Below are 21055 nucleotides of genomic sequence, written 5' to 3'. Positions count from 1 at the left end.
GAATGCCGATAAATCCCCAGGGCCTGATAGTCTGCATCCCAGAGTACTTAAGGAAGTGGCCCTAGTAATAGTGGATGCATTGGTGATCATTTTCCAACAGTCTATCGACTCGGGATCAGTTCCTATGGACTGGAGGGTACTAATGTAACACCACTTTTTTAAAAATGAGGGAGAGAGAAAACGGGTAATTATAGACCAGTTAGCCTGACATCAGTAGTGGGGAAAATGTTTGAATCAATCATTAAGGACGAAATAGCAGCACATTTGAAAAGCAGTGACAGGATCGGTTCAAGTCAGCATGGATTTATGAAAGGGAAATCATACTTGACGAATCTTCTGGAATTTTTTGAGGATGTAACTAGCAGAGTGGACATGGGAGAACCAGTGGATGTGGTGTATTTGGACTTTCAAAAAGCTTTTGACAAGGTCCCACACAAGAGATTGGTGTGCAAAATCAAAGCACATGGTATTGGGGGTAACGTACTGACGTGGATAGAGAATTGGTTGGCAGACAGGAAGCAGAGAGTCGGGATAAACGGGTCCTTTTCAGAATGGCAGGCAGTGACTAGTGGAGTGCCACAAGGCTCAGTGCTGGGACCCCAGCTCTTTACAATATAAATTAATGATTTAGATGAAGGAATTGAGTGTAATATCTCCAAGTTTACAGATGACATTAAACTGGGTGGTGGTGTGAGCTGTGAGGAGGACGCTAAGAGTCTGCAGGGTGACTTGGACAGGTTAGGTGAGTGGGCAAATGCATGGCAGATGCAGTATAATGTGAATAAATGTGAGGTTATCCATTTTCGGGGCAAAAACACGAGGCAGAATATTATCAGAATGGCGGCAGTTTAGGAAAAGGGGAGGTGCAACTAGACCTGGGTGTCATGGTTCATCAGTCATTGAAAGTTGGCATGCAGGTACAGCAGGCAGTGAAGAAGGCAAATGGTATGTTGGCCTTCATAGCTCGGGGATTTGAGTATAGGAGCAGGGAGGTCTTACTGCAGTTGTACAGGGCCTTGGTAAGGCCTCACCTGGAGTATTGTGTTTAGTTTTGGTCTCCTAATCTGAGGAAGGACGTTCTTGCTATTGAGGGAGTTCAGCGAACGTTCACCAGACTGATTCCAGGGATGGCTGGACTGACATATGAGGAGAGACTGGATCAACTGGGCCTTTATTCACTGGAGTTTAGAAGGATGAGAGGGGATCTCATAGAAACGTATAAGATTCTGACGGGACTGGACAGGTTAGATGCGGGAAGAATGTTCCCGATGTTGGGGATGTCTGGAACCAGTGGACATAGTCTTAGGATAAGGGGTAGGCCATTTAGGACTGAGATGAGGAGAAACTTCTTCACTCAGAGAGTTGTTAACCTGTGGAATTCCCTGCCGCAGAGAGTTGTTGATGCCAGTTCATTGAATATATTCAAGAGGGAGTTAGATATGGCCCTTACGGCTAAAGAGATCAAGGGGTATGGAGAGAAAGCAGGAAAGGGGTACTGAGGGAATGTTCAGCCATGATCTTATTGAATGGCGGTGCAGGCTCGAAGGGCCGAATGGCCTACTCCTGCACCTATTTTCTATGTTTCTATGCCTGCTGCAGATTCCTGGGAGGAGACTGAGGTGAAGAAATTGAGGGCGTTGGTGACCTTGACAGCCACTGATAAGGCGAGTCCACCCAGTCCTCTGATCCGGAGGTCTGGTTCCAGTAAGCTGCAAATGTCTGCGATGACCTGGCGTGATAGCCTGATTCTCCTCTAGCAATGCTGCTCAGTTAAGTTGAGGAAGCTCATCCTCTGCCTGTAAACCCTGTTTTGGGAATATCGCCTCCAGCGTGGTGCAGCCCTGCACTGATCCCCGCTCTCTTGTGGAGCATCAGGTCATTGAGGAGAACGCTGGTATTGTGGTTGCTGCTACTGCTGGTGCGGCTGCTGCTCATCTTGGTCTGATTCTGAGGACCGAGGTGAGACAGTAGAAGCGGCACCCATGCTGGTGTCGTAGATGACAGGTCAAATAGCGATCCGAGGGCCAATCCCTCAGTGTTCTAATACTGACTAGCAACGTGCTGAGAGTGGCTTCCAATGTCGCAGAAATAACCTGAAAACTCCAGACACATAAATCTGTGTACAAAATGAGTCAGCAGCAGCCTTTCCCTTCGGCAACTAATGAGGTGTAAGGTGTATGAATTAAAGTGGTATTCCCAGCTGTCAATTAATGCACAATGGCTGCTGAGCTTCCACCTGCCCTTCACAGGTCAGGTTCCCGAGCTGCGGCTTCCCCTGCTCATGCAGTTAAATTCAAAAGCTGTTGTTAAAAACCCTCTTAACGGTCTGATAACAAGCAGTTAGTGAGTTGAATTAGGTCACCCGCCTCTGCCGATTGGGTCCGTGGTGCCCGAGTTAAAGTTGCAAGGAGCCAGGATGATGGTGGGGTCCCAATGCGCTGCCTATTTCTGCTATTTTTACAGCTGACCCGCTTCCAAACACGCACGCACGGCAACGGGAAAACTCCCGCCTTTATGTCCCTTCTGGGCAGGCAGCTAGCCGGTAGGATGTAAATAAGTGTCAGCCGTTAATATTGGCCGCGCTCCCATGGAAACTCCCGGGCTGGCGGCCTACACGTCCAGCCGACTTCCCACCAAGATGTTAAAATACCCCCTTTAATCAACTTTAGCACCACTATAAGCCAATGCCAATAGTTTGGTAAAATATATAACAAAGTAAACCAAGACTGTTGTATAAATTCCTGCTCATATTTGTGGTGAATTAATTCTGAAGTATGGATTTTAATGGGATTGGCGGATGGGCTGCGGTCCTTTCCGATTTAGCATGCCTTTATGTTCTTGTTCTTAATAGACTCCGTGGTTAATGTTCCTGATGAGTTTCTTCCTGATTCCTTTTATTCAGTTCATTTAACTGGAAATTCTGGAGACATCTTAAATTTAGTGGAATGGCTCAATTAGATATTTTCATTTATTGGTCTAGTTGTCTTTCAAATTAAGTAAATGTCATTTCAGATTTATTAAACAACAAAAGTTTGTCTCAAGCAAGCTGAAACCTTTCCAAATAATAGATTGCAGGTTTACTTTGTAGGAACCCTTTGATGTTCGAGCTTCTGGAATGACTGCCTGGATGAAGCGATTGGTGATGAATGACACGGGCTTCAATGCGACAATCAGGCGTTTATGACCGACAGACATGTGACAACCTAAGGCCTGACACTTTTTGGGGTGAGGTTCCTCTGAGGTCACACTTACAGGTGTGAGGCCTTTGAAAGTAGGATTGAATAGTGGGATGGAGACTTTTGTTCGGTCGAAAGAAGCACAGGAATAAAATATTCGGCCAATATTGACTAGGTCAGGAAAGGAGAGGCATTCCAACAGGTTTTCAATTTAAAAAAAAGATATCATCTTTGTGTGTCATAACAAGACCAACACTCAGCTCCAGGCCTCCTTCAGATGTCGAGTTGTGTAGCTATGGGGAGAAAGCTGGGCAGTGAGGTTAGTTTTGCTTTACTGTCGCGTAGAATCAGCGCAAACACAATGGGGTGGATGGCCTCCTTCTGTGCTGTAAACCTATATGGTTCTACTTCTGTGGTTAAACACTTGAGATTTAGAATTCAAACTGTGCCAATGTTATATTCAATCACACTGAGAACAGTACAGACACATAAGTGAAGCAGCGTCCAAAATAAATACAATGGCATGTTGTTTTACATGATGGAAAGTTACACTTTGTGCTAGCCACAGCGATAATTGTAAATTCCAACCGTAAAATGTCGAGAAGTAGCAAGTGAACAGGTCATATCTAACATTTACTCAAATCTGTGAACCTCTGCCTGTGCAAAGCGACTTCAACATGCAGATTTGCTTACCACTGTATCTATTGTGACAGCTGCCCATAGCAGTATCACACAGTAGGCAGTTTCCATTCAAATTCTCTTGATGACCTGTCTTGGGCAGAGCCTACTGAATAAGCCCACTGTCACAAATATTTCCATTTCCCTGCTAGCAAGGTTAATTGGCGACTAATACTGTGACGATGATAAATTTAATAAAACCAGTGTAACCCCTGTTTAGATTGAACGGTACTGGTTGCTAATTAACTGCGCTCATTTGAAGAGATTTCCGTGGCAGAGTACATGAAGTGCTCCTCTGCATTGCAAATATACCAAAGTTGATTTAGTTGAGCATTAATGGTACATTTCAGAAATAACACTTAAGGCTGTAATTTATTCACAAATGGTTGGAAATGGGTGAAAAGCTGTCCCAAAGTGAAGTGTGTTAATTGCATGCAATTTTTGGTGGTCAGCTCATTATCATAATTTTCTACAGCGCCAGGTGCAGATTCAGACATATGTGCAGGGAGCACGCTAGTGTTGGGTGTGCAAAATTGTAGCGTTGGTGAAATTACAAGTAGGTGTTCTAGGCCTACGGACATGGTTGATTTCATCTTGGCACGAGCCACCCCATCAGGCTATGCCAACTCTTGATCAATCTGGTTTGCCTGCAGTACCACTGAGTTACGACATACTGTGACTGGGGTGCTTCCAAGGAGCAATGTAGAATGATAGTTTGATATAGTCAGGCCTTTGGGTTTTCTGCCTTGGGAATTGTGGACTCTGCATGCACTCGCATGTGAATTAGAGACACTGGCCTCTATATTTACGGGGAGGCGGATAAGGTACAGGGTTAGGTTAAGATTACATCCAAAATGTTTTTGGTTGAGGGTCAAATGTTGGCCAGCAAACTGTGAGAAATCCTTGCCCTTCTAGTGAGTACCACAGGATCTTTTATATCCACTGCAGTGAGCAGCAATGTCTCATCTGAAAGGTGGTATCTCCAAAGCTGCACTGAAGTATTAGCCTAGGTTTTGTGCAGAGTAGTGAGGAATAGAAACATAGAAACATAGAAAATAGGTGCAGGAGTAGGCCATTCGGCCCTTCGAGCCTGCACCGCCATTCAATAAGATCATGGCTGATCATTCCCTCGGTACCCCTTTCCTGCTTTCTCTCTATACTGTTGCCTCTGAGTCAGAAGGTTGTAGGTTGAGTTTTACAAGGATGTTGCTGGGAGTGGAGAATCTAAGCTATGAGGACAGATTAGATAGGCTGGAATTTTTTTTATTGGAACAGAGGAGGTTGAGGGGAGACCTCATTGAGGTGTATAAAATTATGAGGGGCCTAGATATGGTGGATAGAAAGGGCCTAGTTCCCTTAGCAGAGGGATCAACAACCAGGGGACTTAAATTTAAAGTAATTGGTAGAAGGTTTAGAAGGGATTTGAGGGGAAATTTCTTCACGCAGAGGGTTGTGGAGGTCTGGAACTCACTGCCTGAAAGGATGGTAGAGGCAGAAACCCTCACCACATTTAAAAAGTACTTGAATGTGCACCTGAAGTGCCGTAACCTACAGAGTTACAGACCTACAGCTGGAAAGTGGGTTTAGGCTGGATAGCCTCTTGTTGGCTGGCATGGACATGAGGGGCCAAAATGGCTTCCTTCCGTGCTGTAAACTTCTATGATTCTATGATGATTCTAAGTCTCCAGTTCTGATGAAAGGTCATTGACCTGAAACATTACTCTGTTTCTCTCTCCGCAGATGCTGCCTGACCTGCTGAGTATTTCCAGCATTTTCTGCTTTTATTTCTGATTTCCAACATCCACAGTATTTTGCTTTTGTATTGCGGCAAGAGAAGTCTCTAACGGGTTTCAAACTTTTTTTCCGAACGACCATGATAAGATTGGCACTTGGCTCCAGGTCATTTTGTGGGGGCAGGTGGAGGGGAATGTTGTGTGTAGCAAAACCGAAAAACTTCATGAATGGATTTTCGATTTTGTTATGCAAAGCACAGAGAAAATCTTTCCCCGTGCTGCACCTTTAAATAGTTGGGAGCTGGAGATCAAATAGCGGGTAATTCTCATGAGGCCTCATTCATTGGTTGGGCAGTGGATGTTGCAAACTAATTGCTGTGGGGAAGTATTAGAGCGGGTGAAATAGATTAGAGGCGATGAGCTTGCCTGTGATAAACAGTTCGCTGATTGGAAATAGGCGCAAAATCCAACAGCCCATCCACGGAGCTGAGCCAACAGTTCCCCCTTAAAAGAGAGGGTCAGGAGGATCAACAGGGGGGGTCATTTTTTGAGAACCAGCAGACATAAATTATTGAAATCCAAAATTAGACAGTTAATGGACTGTATGCTCGGGTACCTACTGGTGCATACGTGGTGTGTATCTGCAAGTTCTAGGTTATCCATGCGCGAAAACCCGGAACTTGCGATCGGACAAGAATCTTGATAAGGCTTGCTTTTATCAGCATAAGTGTTTAAATTAATATAAAATATATATTTTTTTAAATTATTTAAACATTAAAACACCTGCAAAATAAGTTAAGGTTATTTTTAGCCCCTTTAAAATATTTACATTTATTTTTCCAAAAATTAAATTTTTGTTTTAAATATTTAATTAAATGGTATTTTAATGAATTTTAAGTATGTAATTTAAAAAATGTATTTGGTATGTAAATGTGTTTTTTATGTGATTCCCCATTCATGCTTTTGGAATCCCCATGAGCATGAATGTGAATCCCCTTCTTTCATTGGTTGAGCCAGCCCACATGATCCCAGGGGCACTTGTGAACTGCCTGCGCCCTGGTATACGTGATCCTTTACTATGTCTACACATAGAGGTCCAGGAGCACGAGTCTCTGTGGATCCCAAGTCAGAAGGTAAGTGCAGATTTTATTTGCGAATCGGAGGTATTTCCCCCCAGGAAGCTGCTGACTATAAATTCAGGTCCAATATATTGCAAGGAACATAAAAATGGTGTTCGGTATAATACTCCGCTTTTCACTTTCCAGCAAAAGTCATTCCATTTTACTTGATTTTACTGTTTATTAGCTTCAACTTATATTAAAAATATATTTTCATTAATTAATGCCACAATTTGGTGTCCAATCTTGGGCTCAATGTAACTTAAGGAATGCGGATTATTCAAATTGAAAAGCCAAGGTGAAGGCCAAGGCCCTCAGTGCAGAATATCACCAACGCTGAAAAGAGGGGGTAGATGTGAAAGTGGTGATTTGGTGACACCGGGGGCTCGATTTTCGGTTCTGCTCATCTCGGGATTGTAATGGCGCCGGGGCGGTAAAGTTTGTGCCCGGGAACAGATTGTGTCTCAGTCAGCAAAATGCATCAGCTGGGCTCTGAGTGCGAAGGGAGACATTACACACCTTTTTCATGGTGCTAGGGTGGCTGAGCAAGTGAAAATCCCGACCTAAACAGCTGGCCTTGGAGTGTTCTAAGGGAGGCCTGGGGGGGAAAACCCTGAAAAAAAACACCAAATACATTCCCAATAAATAACTCATGCCACCCACCACAACATAAATCGCAAAAAAAATAAAATAAAACACAATGGGCTAGATTTTCCACTTTTTTTGCATGCTTAGCGCCCACTTAATGTGCATTTTGCCACTGAAATGACGTATAACGCCCCATATCGCCCATTTAGCCACAAAATGGAAACTGACGGGCATTTTTCAGAAACTTATTGCGAAGCATTATTTTTCCCATGTACTTAACGCCGGGGAAAAAATAATACCGCCCGCCCACTTTTTTTGGGCGGAATCAATTATTAAGGATGTCATAGCAGTGCATTTGGAAAGAGGTGACATGATAGGTCCAAGTCAGCATGGATTTGTGAAAGGGAAATCATGCTTGACAAATCTTCTGGAATTTTTTGATGATGTTTCCAGTAGAGTGGACAAGGGAGAACCAGTTGATGTGGTATATTTGGACTTTCAGAAGGCTTTCGACAAGGTCCCACACAAGAGATTAATGTGCAAAGTTAAAGCACATGGGATTGGGGGTAGTGTGCCGACATGGATTCAGAACTGGTTGTCAGACAGGAAGCAAAGAGTAGGAGTAAATGGGGACTTTTCAGAATGGCAGGCAGTGACTAGGTACCGCAAGGTTCTGTGCTGGGGCCCCAGCTGTTTACACTGTACATTAATGATTTAGACGAGGGGATTAAAGTAGTATCTCCAAATTTGTGGATGACACTAAGTTGGGTGGCAGTGTGAGCTGCGAGGAGGATGCTATGAGGCTGCAGAGCGACTTGGATAGGTTAGGTGAGTGGGCAAATGCATGGCAGTTGAAGTATAATATGGATAAATGTGAGGTTATCCACTTTGGTGGTAAAAACAGAGAGACAGACTATCATCTGAATGGTGACAGATTGGGAAAAGGGAAGGTGCAACGAGACCTGGGTGTCATGGTACATCAGTCATTGAAGGTTGGCATGCAGGTACAGCAGGCAGTTAAGAAAGCAAATGGCATGTTGGCCTTCATAGCGAAGGGATTTGAGTACAGGGGCAGGGAGGTGTTGCTACAGTTGTACAGGGCCTTGGTGAGGCCACACCTGGAGTATTGTGTACAGTTTTGGTCTCCTAACCTGAGGAAGGACATTCTTGCTATTGAGGGAGTGCAGCGAAGGTTCACCAGACTGATTCCCGGGATGGCGGGACTGACCTATCTAGAAAGACTGGATCAACTGGGCTTGTATTCACTGGAGTTCAGAAGAATGAGAGGGGACCTCATAGAAACGTTTAAAATTCTGATGGGTTTAGACAGGTTAGATGCAGGAAGAATGTTCCCAATGTTGGGGAAGTCCAGAACCAGGGGACACAGTCTAAGGATAAGGGGTAAGCCATTTAGGACCGAGATGAGGAGAAACTTCTTCACCCAGAGAGTGGTGAACCTGTGGAATTCTCTACCACAGAAAGTTGTTGAGGCCAATTCACTAAATACATTCAAAAAGGAGTTAGATGAAGTCCTTACTACTAGGGGGATCAAGGGGTATGGCGAGAAAGCAGGAATGGGGTACTGAAGTTGCATGTTCAGCCATGAACTCATTGAATGGCGGTGCAGGCTAGAAGGGCCGAATGGCCTACTCCTGCACCTATTTTCTATGTTTCTATGTTAATCATCAGAATGGGTGAAATCAACACACATAATATCGCCCACCGTTACTTTCTGCGTGGAATTAACAGCGAGATTCAATAATACCACCCGCCCACTTTTTTTTATCGTAAAGATCATATTTGCCAAAACTAGCCGCCATGAGATCGCCCAGCATCACTTTCACCACCTCGCACACATATCGACCATAATATCGCTCGTCCAAAAAAGCGCCCAGAAAAAGTGGAACTAGCCGGAACTAATCACAGCGTTATCGAAGCCATGTTCTACATCACATGTCGCATCCTTTAAAAGGCTGCTGTGCTTCAATCTCGGGGGAGTTCGGATGTACTCTGAAGGTCGTTGGAGTTGATGTGAACCTCTGTACAAATATCTTGACTATGCTATGACCGATTGGAATTTAATAGGTGTCTTCGTCGGGATATTCATTGTTGCTTTCCACCGATTGGTCACAGAGAGCTATTACAATGGGGCCTATCCTTTCTCACCCTCTCTTGATGACCAATTACATGCTACAGATTCGAGATGGGCGAAGGTAAGCTCCACAGCATTATGTGCCCAATGTAAGATGTGCCAGACTGATGAGGAGGACCAGACGTTACACCCCCTGCAAGTACAGCGACAAGCAGTCTTACCTCGACATGCCCAACACCATCTGCCTTTGGAGATTGCGTTTCCACAAAGAGGTTATCACTGAGGTATGCCAGCTCATAAGGGGAGATCTGCAGCCTGCCAGTCACCATTAGTACTGCACTATCAGTCGTTCTACGCGTTGGGTTCTTTTCAGGCCACAGCTGGTGACATTTGCGGATTGTCCCAGCATGCCACAAAATGCTGCATTAGGCAGTTTACTGAAGCCCTGTACGCACGCAGGAGGGACTTGATTAGCTTCCCTATGACCAGGGAGGCTCTAGGATTCTCCAGAATTGCAAACTTCTCCAAGGTCCAGGGAGCAATAGACTGTACGCACATTGCGATGCGGGCACCTTTTCAGGTTGCAGAGGTTTTCAGGAACCGCAAGGGATTCCACTCCCTGAATGTGCAACTCATTGTCAGCCACCAGCAAATTATTATGGCAGTGAGTGCTGAATTTCCGGGCAGCATCCATGATGCTCACATCCTGCGTGTGAGCACTGTATCTGACTTGTTTAACAATCAACCACAAGGTCAATGCTGGATGCTTGATGACAAAGGATATGTTCTCGCCACCTGGCTGATGACCCCACTGTGTGACACCCACACTGAAGCCTTGAGGCGATACAACGAGAGCCACAGAGCCACTCGCAATATCGTGGAAAAAATCATTGGAGTGCTTATGCAGCGCTTTAGATGCCTGGACCACTCAGGAGGCGAGCTCCAAAACCACCCTGAGCAGGTAGCTCAATTTGTGGTGGTGTGCTCTATGCTGCACAACTTGGCTATCAGGAGGGGACAAGAATTGTCTGATGAGTCTGACAGTCCACCTCACCAGAGAGAGGAAGAGGAGGACGAGGAGGCGGACGCTGATATCGGCCCACACAATCAGGCTGATGCTGAAGCCATGCCCCTGTCCCCCTGTAGACCGCATGAAAGGGTCCGTGGTGGCATGATAGCTGCAAGAGCCTTACGTCGGGAGCTCATCAATGAGCGCTTTGCCTGAAAGAACATTGGTGTTATTTACAAGGCTGACACACTGCTGGATGTGCAGGTCATACATCAATGGTGGGTATCACCTTGGTGACAGTTAAAGTTGATTGAATTTAAGTGTAATTATACCCTTTGATAAGGAATCACCAGCGTGTAACGTTGCAACTATCTGAACCAATGCGCAACAAGATTTTGTTAAATAAAAAACATTTAAACTGAACAGTTGTCTGAAATCATCAATATTTTTTAAAAAACAACCCTTCCCAACCCCCCCTCCCCCCCACCGCTTCTCCTCCCCCACCTCTACCCCTTCCCCTTCCCCTCCTGACTCCAAGCCGCCTAGCCGAGGAGCTCCTCAGATGATGCTTCATTGGTGGAGGGGGGATGACAGCCGAACCGCTGCTTGGATGGATACGGGAGAGGACGGTCCCGAGGTGGGAACGTGCTCTGAGCCAAAAGCAAGATGTTGCTCCTGGCTCTCGTGTGGTTGGCAATGGGGGTGCGGCACCTTGGCGTGCAGTGCAGCGCTCCAGGACCACTGGGAGCCTTCTGCCACCAGTGTTCCTGGCTACCAGCTCCAGGGCCTCCACCATCCCTTCCATGTTATATATTCTTTGTTGGACAAAAACTCGGTGCCAACTATGTTCTGGTTGCTTAGTAGACTTTTTGATGCTGGTGAATCCCACTCATGCCTCCCACAACAGCCAAACAAGTACATACCACAGTCATACATGCTTTCAGTCCCTCTCAGCTCCCTCTCTCTCTGACTCCTCTTCTGTGCATGTCATGATGACACTTGACCTCCTGAATCAAGGGAATTGAGCATTGCCATGCGGTTGCTAAGGATGGTGACACTTTACGGCAGAAGAACATAAGAAATAGGGGCAGGAATAGGCCATAAGGCCTCTCGAGCCTGCTCCGCAATTCAATAATATCATGGCTGATCTGATCATAGACTCAGCTCCACTTCCCTGCCCGCTCCCCATAACCTCTTCTCCCCTTATCGTTTAAGAAACTGTCTATTTCTGTCTTAAATTTATTTAATGTCCCAGCTTCCATAGTTCTCAGAGGCAGCGAATTCCACTGATTCACAACCCTCTGAGAAGAAATTTCTCCTCATCTCAGTTCTAAATGGGCGGCCCCTTATCCTTAAAATCATGCCCTCTAGTTCTAGTCTCCCCCACCAGTGGAAACAACCTCTCTGCATCCACCTTGTCAAGCCCCCTCATAATCTTATACGTTTCGATAAGATCACCTCTCATTCTTCTGAATTCCAATGAGTAGAGACCCAACCTACTCAACCTTTCCTCATATGTCAACCCCCTCATCCCTGGGATCAACCTAGTGAACCTTCTCTGAACTGCCTCCACAGCAAGTATATCCTTTTGTAAATATGGAAACCAAAACTGCACGCAGTATTCCAGGTGTGGCCTCACCAATATCCTGTACAGCTGTAACAAGACTTCCCTGCTTTTATACTTCATCCCCTTTGCAATAAAGGCCAAGATTCCATTGGCCTTCCTGATCACTTGCTGTACCTGCATACTATCCTTTTGTGTTTCATGCACAAGTCCCCCCCAGGTCCCGCTGTACTGCAGTATTTGCAATCTTTCTCCATTTAAATAATAACTTGCTCTTTGATTTTTTTCTGCCAAAGTGCATGACCTCACATTTTCCAACATTGTACTCTATCTGCCAAATTCTTGCCCACTCACTTAGCCTATCTATGTCCTCCTACAGCCTCTTTATGTCCTCCTCACATATTACCCTTCTTCCCATCTTTGTATCATCAGCAAACTTGGCTATGTTACACTCAGTCCCTTCTTCCAAATCGTTAATATAGATTGTAAATAGTTCGGGTCCCAGCACTGATCCCTGCGGCATCCCACTGATTACTGATTGCCAACCAGAGAAAGAACCATTTATCCGGACTCTCTGTTTTCTGTTTGTCAGCCAATCTTCTATCCATGCTAATATATTACCCCCAACCCCGTGAACTTTTATCTTGTGCAGTAACCTTTTGTGTTGCACCTTATCAAATGCCTTCTGGAAGTCCAAATACACTTCACCCACTGGTTCACCTTTATCCACCCTGTTCGATACATCCTCAAAGAATTCCAGCAAATGTGGCAAACATGACATCCCCTTTATAAATCCATGCTGACTTTGCCTGACCAAAATTTGCTTTTCCAAATGTCCTGCTTCTTTAATAATGGACTCCAACATTTTCCCAACCACAGATGTTAGGCTAACTGGTCTATAGTTTCCTGCTTTTTGTCTGCCTCCTTTTTTGAATAGGACCATTACATTTACAGTTTTCCAATCTGCTGGGACCTTCCTAGAAACCAGGGAGTTCTGGTAAATTAAAACCAATGCATCCACAATCCCTACTGCTACTTCTCTTAAAGACCTTAGGTCCGCGAGATTTAATGCTAACGCCCATTTCATATTGCTCGCAATAACGCCAATTTTAAAAATGGAGACTAGATGCTTTGGGAATAGGTGAGAAGCCGGCGATCTGAAAACCCATTCTTACCGCCCACGCCGGAAATATTGCCCAAAATCTAGCCCAATCACACTTACCTGAGGTCGACATTACTTACCTCACTGTGGCTGCTACATCTCGGACCGCCAGCTTTTACAGGTTATCGCAGCACGGCACTCTATAGAGTGCTACAGATCGGGCGGTAGCCAAAAATCGAGCTGGTGTTGCAACCAGGGACGCTGCACACCGGCTCGCCTCTTCCGGGCGGTACTGCTCCGTTGAAACCGGCACCAAATGTCCCGGCAGGGTGCTGGAAGCTGGCCGCCTGTCCGGAAGTGCTTACCACCGCCATTGCCGCCACTCCGAGGAGCTAGGATGGGCGTCAGAAGTCCGAAAATCCAGCCCCAAGCTTTTTAAAGAATGAAGATTGTAGAACGAAGGACAAAGAGAAGGCTGTGGGAGGTACGGCACAGGCAGAAATGAAGGGAAAGGAAACCTAAGGTGCAGGTCAGCACATTACATATCTTTAAAATTGGGATGTTCAGGTTCACAGTGCACATTTGCACATTGTGTGGGGTGGGCCCTGCCAAATTTTGCAAAGACATCTCTCCACCTCTCTCTGCTCCTTTCAGGTCCTCCTTAAAACCTACCACTTTTACCACGCTTTTAGTGATAATATCTCCTTCTTTGGCTCGGTGTCAATTTTTGTCTGATTAGGCTCCTGCAAAGCGCCTCGGGGTGTTTTCCTACATTAAAGGCCTGATTTAAACGCAAGTTGCTGTTGCCATTTTGTGTTATGTTCCACAATTCTGACGCTTTAACCTTGCATTCAGGTTCAGCTTTAATTATTTATGGAACCTTATGCGCCAGAGTCAAACAAAAATGGTGAAGAAAATTAGATTCACTGCTCCAGCTCTTCACTGGTAGAATTCCGTGGGGAAGAACCATTTAGATTTTGTACATTAGCCCAACAAGCATCTGTAAAAGTAATTGCATTTCAGATGAGGCAATGTTATTTTATTTAACTATAAAACTAGACTAACAAAATCCTCAATGGGAAATTCAAACAACCAATGAATATAGATTGACCATATCTGAACAAAATGGAAAGAATCAATGTCTATATCTTTTTGTCCACATTGAAAAGTAGATACATTTCCAATTCTGCAAGCTGTCAGCATAGCTAAAAGCTTTTTTTGCATCAGTGGGCTATCTGCAGTGCAGAAGCATGCACAGATTATCATGGCTTATATAAGCAGCTCACATGCATGCAATGGAAGATGGCATCATAGGTCATGCACATGTGCTATGCTGTGATATCATACTGTATTACAGCAGCAACAGTGCCACACGGCTAGACTTGGATTACAAAAGCTTGTAATAGTAATTATAGAATCGGAAAACTTGGAAACAGGGACTGAGCAACCAACAATTACACATGTGGCTGGTTCTAGTTTATACAAGGAATCGGTCACACGGTGGATTCCAGTTATTATTATTTAAGTTTGCAGCACAGAAAATTAATCATTGCAAATGACAGGGTTTCACTGCAGTAGGATGCGACTTATGCTGAGTAACATTTAGAAGGAATAATTTTAGAATAAAACGAGAATGAAAGTAGTGCCATATCAGTCACCTGTGGCAGGGACTGTGGCTCTAGTATTGGACTGTTCAGCCACCTAAGGACTCATTCTAAGAGTGGAAGCAAATCTTCCTCGATTCCGAGGGACTGCCTATGATGATGATGATGATGATCAGTCATGGTGGTGCAGTGCACAGAACCTCAAGGCCCAGGTCGCCGGTTAGAGCGTGGGCAGGAACATCGGCGGGGCCCAGGCACAGCAGAGGAGCAGGAAGGTCGGGGCGGATGAGCGGCAAGAGATCGTGGCGGAGGTGCGGCAAATGATTGAGGCAGAGGAGCGATGAGAGATCGTGGCTGAGATGCGACAAGAGATGAGCAGTGAGAAATTGTGGCGGAGGTGCGGTGAGAGATCGTGGCAGAAATGCGGCGAATGTTTTGTGGCGGAGGAGCGGCAAGTGATAGTGGCGGAGGAGCGGCGAGAGATCATGGCGGCGGAACGGTGAGAGATCGTGGCGAAGGTGCGGCGAATGTTAGTGGCGGAGGAGCAACAAGTGATCATAGCGGAGGTGCGGCAAATGAGGGTGCGGGGCCCAGACGAGCCGAGGGCCCAGGGGCAGCACGGGCCAGCCCACACTGCGATATGTGTGCGCACGAGGTCTGTGCAGCAGAGCAGGTCTCCAGTCGTCCTGGTTTACCCTTGTCACTAGATAAAGGCCTAGCTCTGTCAAGCCCGTGTGGTGGCTGATGTACAACGGTCACCACACGTTAAAAAAATCCACGCACAGGCATCTTCCACCCCTGGAGTTCAGGACTGGAATATTGGGTCCTCCATTGAAACATCTATGAACTCATCCTTTTTGGTGTTGAAGCAAGTCATCCTCGTTCAAGGGACCGCCTATGATGATGATACTTGACTGTGTGATGACTCATTTTTTTTTGCCTCTAACAAGCTTACAGAGACACTTGGCTCCATTCCCAAATAAGAAATTTAATTTCTCCCCTGAATGTGATCCTGAAAAGCCCATGGAAACAAAAGTTGCATTTGGCATTAACTACTTCAGCTAAATAAAATCTATTATCACGGCTTCCACCAGAGGCTTGCCACAATAAATTTTGCACATTTTACAGTGAGTGCTGCTGTTATTTTTGTGCAGCTCTCAATTAAGTTGGACAGTTTAGAGGGAACTGAAAAACATGGAGACTAAAATCACACAGTGCTGCATTAATAATGAAGGCGTCAACATGAAATTCTTCAGTCGGCTATTTTGATGATGGGTTTAACGCTTTGAAAGTAAGCCGGTTAACGACTTCACTAAATTAGCAGATAAAAGGAATTTCATACAAATGTATGTGTTCCTCCCCAATATCACACAGTGTACATTAAACCCTTCCTGCTGATTAGCAAGACAAGAAAACTGCCATGGTGAATCGGTGTGAAAAATAGTGATATTGGGAAAGAATTGTTCTGGTTGCTATACATTGCAGACACATTGTTTTTTAAATCCATTTCATGATGTTGCTATACATAGCAACCAGTGCAATACAAACATTCATAAATAACAATTAAAAAGCGATATGATCACAAGTTAAATGGGAGAGTAGAACTGTGGGTACGCATGGCCAACTGCTTGCAACACGTACACAGCAAACTGCAGATACATCAATTGTTAGTAGTAAGCATGTTTGCACGCTGTTTAAAAAAAAGAATGGTTGGAGAGCTGTCAGTTTCAATCTCAGTAGGTAGACTGTCATAAGGCACAGGCCATCTGTTACAAGAGAGAGCTTTGGCTGTGCTCAGTGCCCAATATTGGGGTCACCACTTTGTGAGCTGTAAAGTCACACCATAGCACGTCTTGTACTCTTGATCTCCAGTGGCAGCGCTCAAGATACGTTACTGTAAATGTCAAGAGATCACTGTTTGTCAGTTGACTGCACGGCAGTATTTTCATCAGTGCTATCTTGCATAAGAAAGGTTAGCCTAATAAAAAGGGACTGGAGAAAAATATGCGCTACAGTTAAAGCATCTGTGCAGCATGAATGAATGAACACGTGAATTATTTTTTAAAGAATCCTCTTGCTCCAGTTATTTTGAAGAGCAGAGAAAAAAAAAGCCCTTGCCCCCCCCTCGCCTCTAGCTTTTAGTAATTAGGTTTAAGAGCCAGCAGACTTCTTACCTGATGGTATGGAATACAGCAGATATAATGAGTTCATTATGGACAGCTACAGCCATGTAGCGTGGTTCATGAAATGCTGATGGTACTGTCCGTACTGCATAGCAGAGATATACCCCCCAGAGGAGGAAGAGAGATTCAGCTGCAGAAGAAAAAGCAGAGAAGGAATGGAGTGACTTTGAGCTTCATGCACCATCTGAACTTTCTTTAGAAAGGTCAACTTATCATAGTTCGACAAAAGAAATTGGGAAATTTCAGTTAGCTTCTGCAAAACCGAAATTCTTTTCCACATGCCCCTTAACCAGAAGCTGCTCTGCAGTTTTGGAAATCCAGCTTTGAACTGCCGCCTACAGAGCATTCGGGGGAGGATGACATCACATGGGTGAACTCTGCTCTTGAGTTATGCTTTCTAACTTTTCATGGAAATGAGTTATCTATGATTTTGTTTTGAGCAAATTATTTCATAGTATAACATGTAGAGCCCCATGATGTAATCCTTCCCAGCGTAGCGCAAGAGTTCAGAAGCATTAAATGTTTAATCACGAGCAAGCATTGTGGAGATATGGAACAGACACCCAGAGAAACTATTTGATTTGGGGTCAACAGACATCTTCAAAGGGGAGCTAGATTGATATCTATGGAGAAAGGGAATTATACAAATATTGACCACTCTGCCTAATTATTTTCAGAAGAGTTGGAGAAAGAGCTCAATTTTCCATAAAGTAGGAGGCCAGCAGATAAGCACGGAAGTCCGTGATTGAATAATCAATCATACAAGGAATCTGGGTGGAGCGGGTTTGTTTGGACACATGCCCTTTCCTCACTCTGGACTTTCTTATGCATACTCTGCAAAAGATGAAGCAATGGCACCTTCCCTAATATTACAGTTCATAATAACATAACAAGCCATATTCTGCCATATGGCAGCAGCACACAGTCTGCACTTTGTTTCTCTAGGCCATTAAAATTGATCTTTTTTTTAATAGAACACTCTGTAAATTGCAGCTGCATAATATTCCAGTTAACTATGCAGCGTGTCCAGCTAGTCAAGTGTTTTCCCAGAATCAGGCAGCTCTTGATTGGCTTCATGGCCATTCCCATTGCAATCAGCGAAGCCACTTCTGGGCACATGGGTAATGAATTGGCTGCTTTTATAAAAATGTTTTGAAACATTAATTTTAAATAGAAAATGGCTGACTTTTTTGAACAAAATATACACTGCCTAGGCTATCTAGCCTAGATTTACCTACTTATCGTAACACTGGCTTTAACCCATATATTTTAAAGGGGTTAATAGCCGCAGTAAAATAACACCCCAATCGGAAAATCTAGGCTTCTGTCTCCTTTAAACTAAAAAGGACAATATCTCTGTCATATGTTCTATGCAGGATTAATTGTGTAGAAATGCTAGAGGCAGCGAAATAGGAGGCAGCGTTTAACGAAGTTCATAGTCACTTGGAGAAAAATAAAATTGAAGGCAAAATGTTCACGTAAATTTGAATTGTCAATCCATGGAATAATTGTCATCTTTCTGAGAATGTTGTGAACAGAGGATGAAACAAGGACACAGTGTTTTGGATGTCCAACACATGTTAGAGGCAAATTCGCCCCCTTGATTTCCACACAGCGATTTCCTGATCGCAGATTCGCAGGCATGGGAAGGCTCCGAGTGGAGTTAGCTGTTTCAATGCAGGACGAAAGAGACCATTTGGAGGCAGTGTCACTCTAAGATTCCCTTATACACCTTTTCATAGTAAGTTGTGGATCGACACTGGCAGAGACCTGGAATTAGCTCATCTCCATGACAGGGAAGCCATGTGGTATATAGGGCACTGATCCATTATGAGCTTTGTAGAAATATATGGCTCCAAAATGGGATTTGGATTTCCACTCTGATCGTGAACCTCATAGCATAATCTAGCAGACAGCATCTTTAGTTCCTGTAGTTCATGCAAAAATAGGATTTCAATCAAAGTAAAAAGGTTAGCATTGAGAAATACTAGCATATTTGAGGTACAGGATATTTTAATTGAAATTGGTCTTTGGAGTGTGCAGGGGTAATGATGGGCTGGGTTAAATCATAGTTGCTCAGGTTTACATGTGTGGTTTACAGTTAATTAGGGTGACATGTACATTTATTTTAATAATGATAACCTTCTATACTTTCGAATATGTCAACATGGTGAACAAAGACTAACTTTAAAATTCATTATTGATCAAACAATGGGAGTAAAATCAGTCTTCGGCAGCAAAGCCTATGGGGAGCAGACAAGGAAGTGGATTTGAGGCCAAGATCAGATCAGCCATGATCTTATTGGTGGAGCAGGCTCGAGGGATCAAATGGTCTACTTCTGCTCCTATTTCTTATGTTCTTAATGCAAAATGGATGATAAAAAAAATCGCCCCTGTTCTACACCTTGCCCAATTTTCCATTTAAGCCAAGGGGAAAGAAAATTAGACAGGGTGTAAAATGAAGTGCCGATTCATTATCGCCCGTTTAGCATTACCGCCAAAGACCAATCTCGCTCCAGTTAAACCAAATCTGATTCAGCAGTGATACTGGCGGAGTTGACTTTTGAGGGCCAATTTTATAAAACCGTGCTCCCAGCATGAAGCCTTGCTGCTGAGAGCGCAGAACGGCAATTTGGTCCTTTAATCTACACTCGGCTTTAGTGCTGCTTTGGAATGTGTCCACACCAGGATAAAATGAAAGATTTTGCATTCAGGCCAGTTGAAGCACAACAATGCCCATATTTGTACTTACAGCATACTCAGCATAAAACCAAGTGTATCATTTACACAGTTTGTAGACGCTAGATAGATTATTATTTATTAATTAGTTATCATCCTTTTTAGATTATTATTTATTTTTTTATACTTGTTTCAAAAGAGAGTAAAACTCAGAATTTCAATCTTTCAAGCAAATCAAGTCACAAAAATGTCCAGGGTTCCAGGTACCTGATTCCTTCTGAATCCTTCAGTGTTCTATTACAGAATGGCAATGGTTCAGATATTCTGTCTGAACTAATCACAGAGCTGGCAGAGTATCCATGAATTGTCAGATTAGTTTTACCCTGGTATTTCCTATTTCCAAAACATCCGTCATGGAATGGGATGAATGGAAAGATAGATACAAAAGAACTGGATTCGGTCGATTTGGCAAATTTTTTCCTGATTTTTCCCTGCGCAGTCCACTCAAGCTCCTGTTCACAGCATTAGTCAGATTATCCTTACACTCACAAATAAAGAGTTTAGACTAAAGAAAGGGACACACAATAGTAAAGGGACTTCATGCAATTATCAAGAACCTTCTCCGCTATTACAATGCAAAAATACCAATCCAGTAACAGTGAGAGTAATTGTGCAGTTAACTCTGCCTCATCAAATTCCAAACGGTACAAAGGCCACAATAAAGATTAAAACAGGAGAAAATCTGAACTTCAGAAAACAGTACACAGTGTGACAGGTTTTTAACTGTACAATGCCAACTATTAAGCAAAGCAGAAGTAAGCTGATATGACTTTTGGAAACAGGGGTGTATGTGTTGGGGGAAAGAGAGGGAAGTGTTATGTCTTGAATAAAGAGTCAGACTAGCTACCGCAAACTCAAAGTAAGGTGTGGCCGTAGTCCTTTATTACAGATCTCAGAGTACCTCTGCAGCCTGTGAGGCCTCCTTATATACAGGTGCTCCCAAGGGATTGTGGGATCCCATGGGACTCCAGGGGATAAGCCCTCTGGTGGTTAGACATGGTATTTAGAGGTTTACATACATAACAACACTCCCCCCAAAGTCAATGGTGTAACTATTTACAATATGAGTCGATCTGGGACCTTCCTTTCCCTGGTTGATCGTCTCAGTGCAAATGCTGGCTTTGGTGAGTTGTTTGTTGGGCCTTCGCTGGGCTGCTGCGCAGCTGGCCTTGCTGTACTGCTGGGGGTAGTAAGTTTTGTTGGACTGCTGCGGGTGATGGATTCTGTTTCGTGGTCAATCGCTGGTTCAGTTGCCTCTCGTTTGTGTGTTGAAGGCTCGAAAAAGGTAGAGTCTATTGTGGGTTGTTCTGGATAGTCCGTAAATCTGAGTTTGGTTTGGTCCAAGTGTTTCCTGCAGGTGAGTCCATTTGAGAGTTTGGCCACAAACATCCTACTCCCCTCTTTGGCCAAAACAGTGCTAGCAAGCCACTTGGGACCTTGTCCATAGTTCAACACAAATACAGGATCCC

At 44.2% G+C, this 21055-nt stretch overlaps 1 protein-coding gene across 1 annotated transcript in view; it reads right to left on the bottom strand.

Annotated features, from left to right (window-relative positions):
* Positions 1–21055, bottom strand: part of gpr158a (G protein-coupled receptor 158a) — a 777085-nt gene that overhangs the window by 55653 nt on the left and 700377 nt on the right. Inside the window, exon 8 of the mRNA XM_070880082.1 lies at positions 16839–16977. Coding sequence (XP_070736183.1) covers positions 16839–16977 — 139 coding nt within the window. The remainder of the gene's footprint in view (positions 1–16838; positions 16978–21055) is intronic.

The sequence above is a fragment of the Pristiophorus japonicus genome, chromosome 5, assembly GCF_044704955.1.
Source record: "Pristiophorus japonicus isolate sPriJap1 chromosome 5, sPriJap1.hap1, whole genome shotgun sequence".
In the NCBI taxonomy this organism is placed as follows: domain Eukaryota; kingdom Metazoa; phylum Chordata; class Chondrichthyes; family Pristiophoridae; genus Pristiophorus; species Pristiophorus japonicus.
Note: the sequence above shows the minus strand (reverse complement) of the source record. Positions and strands in the feature narration are given on the sequence as shown.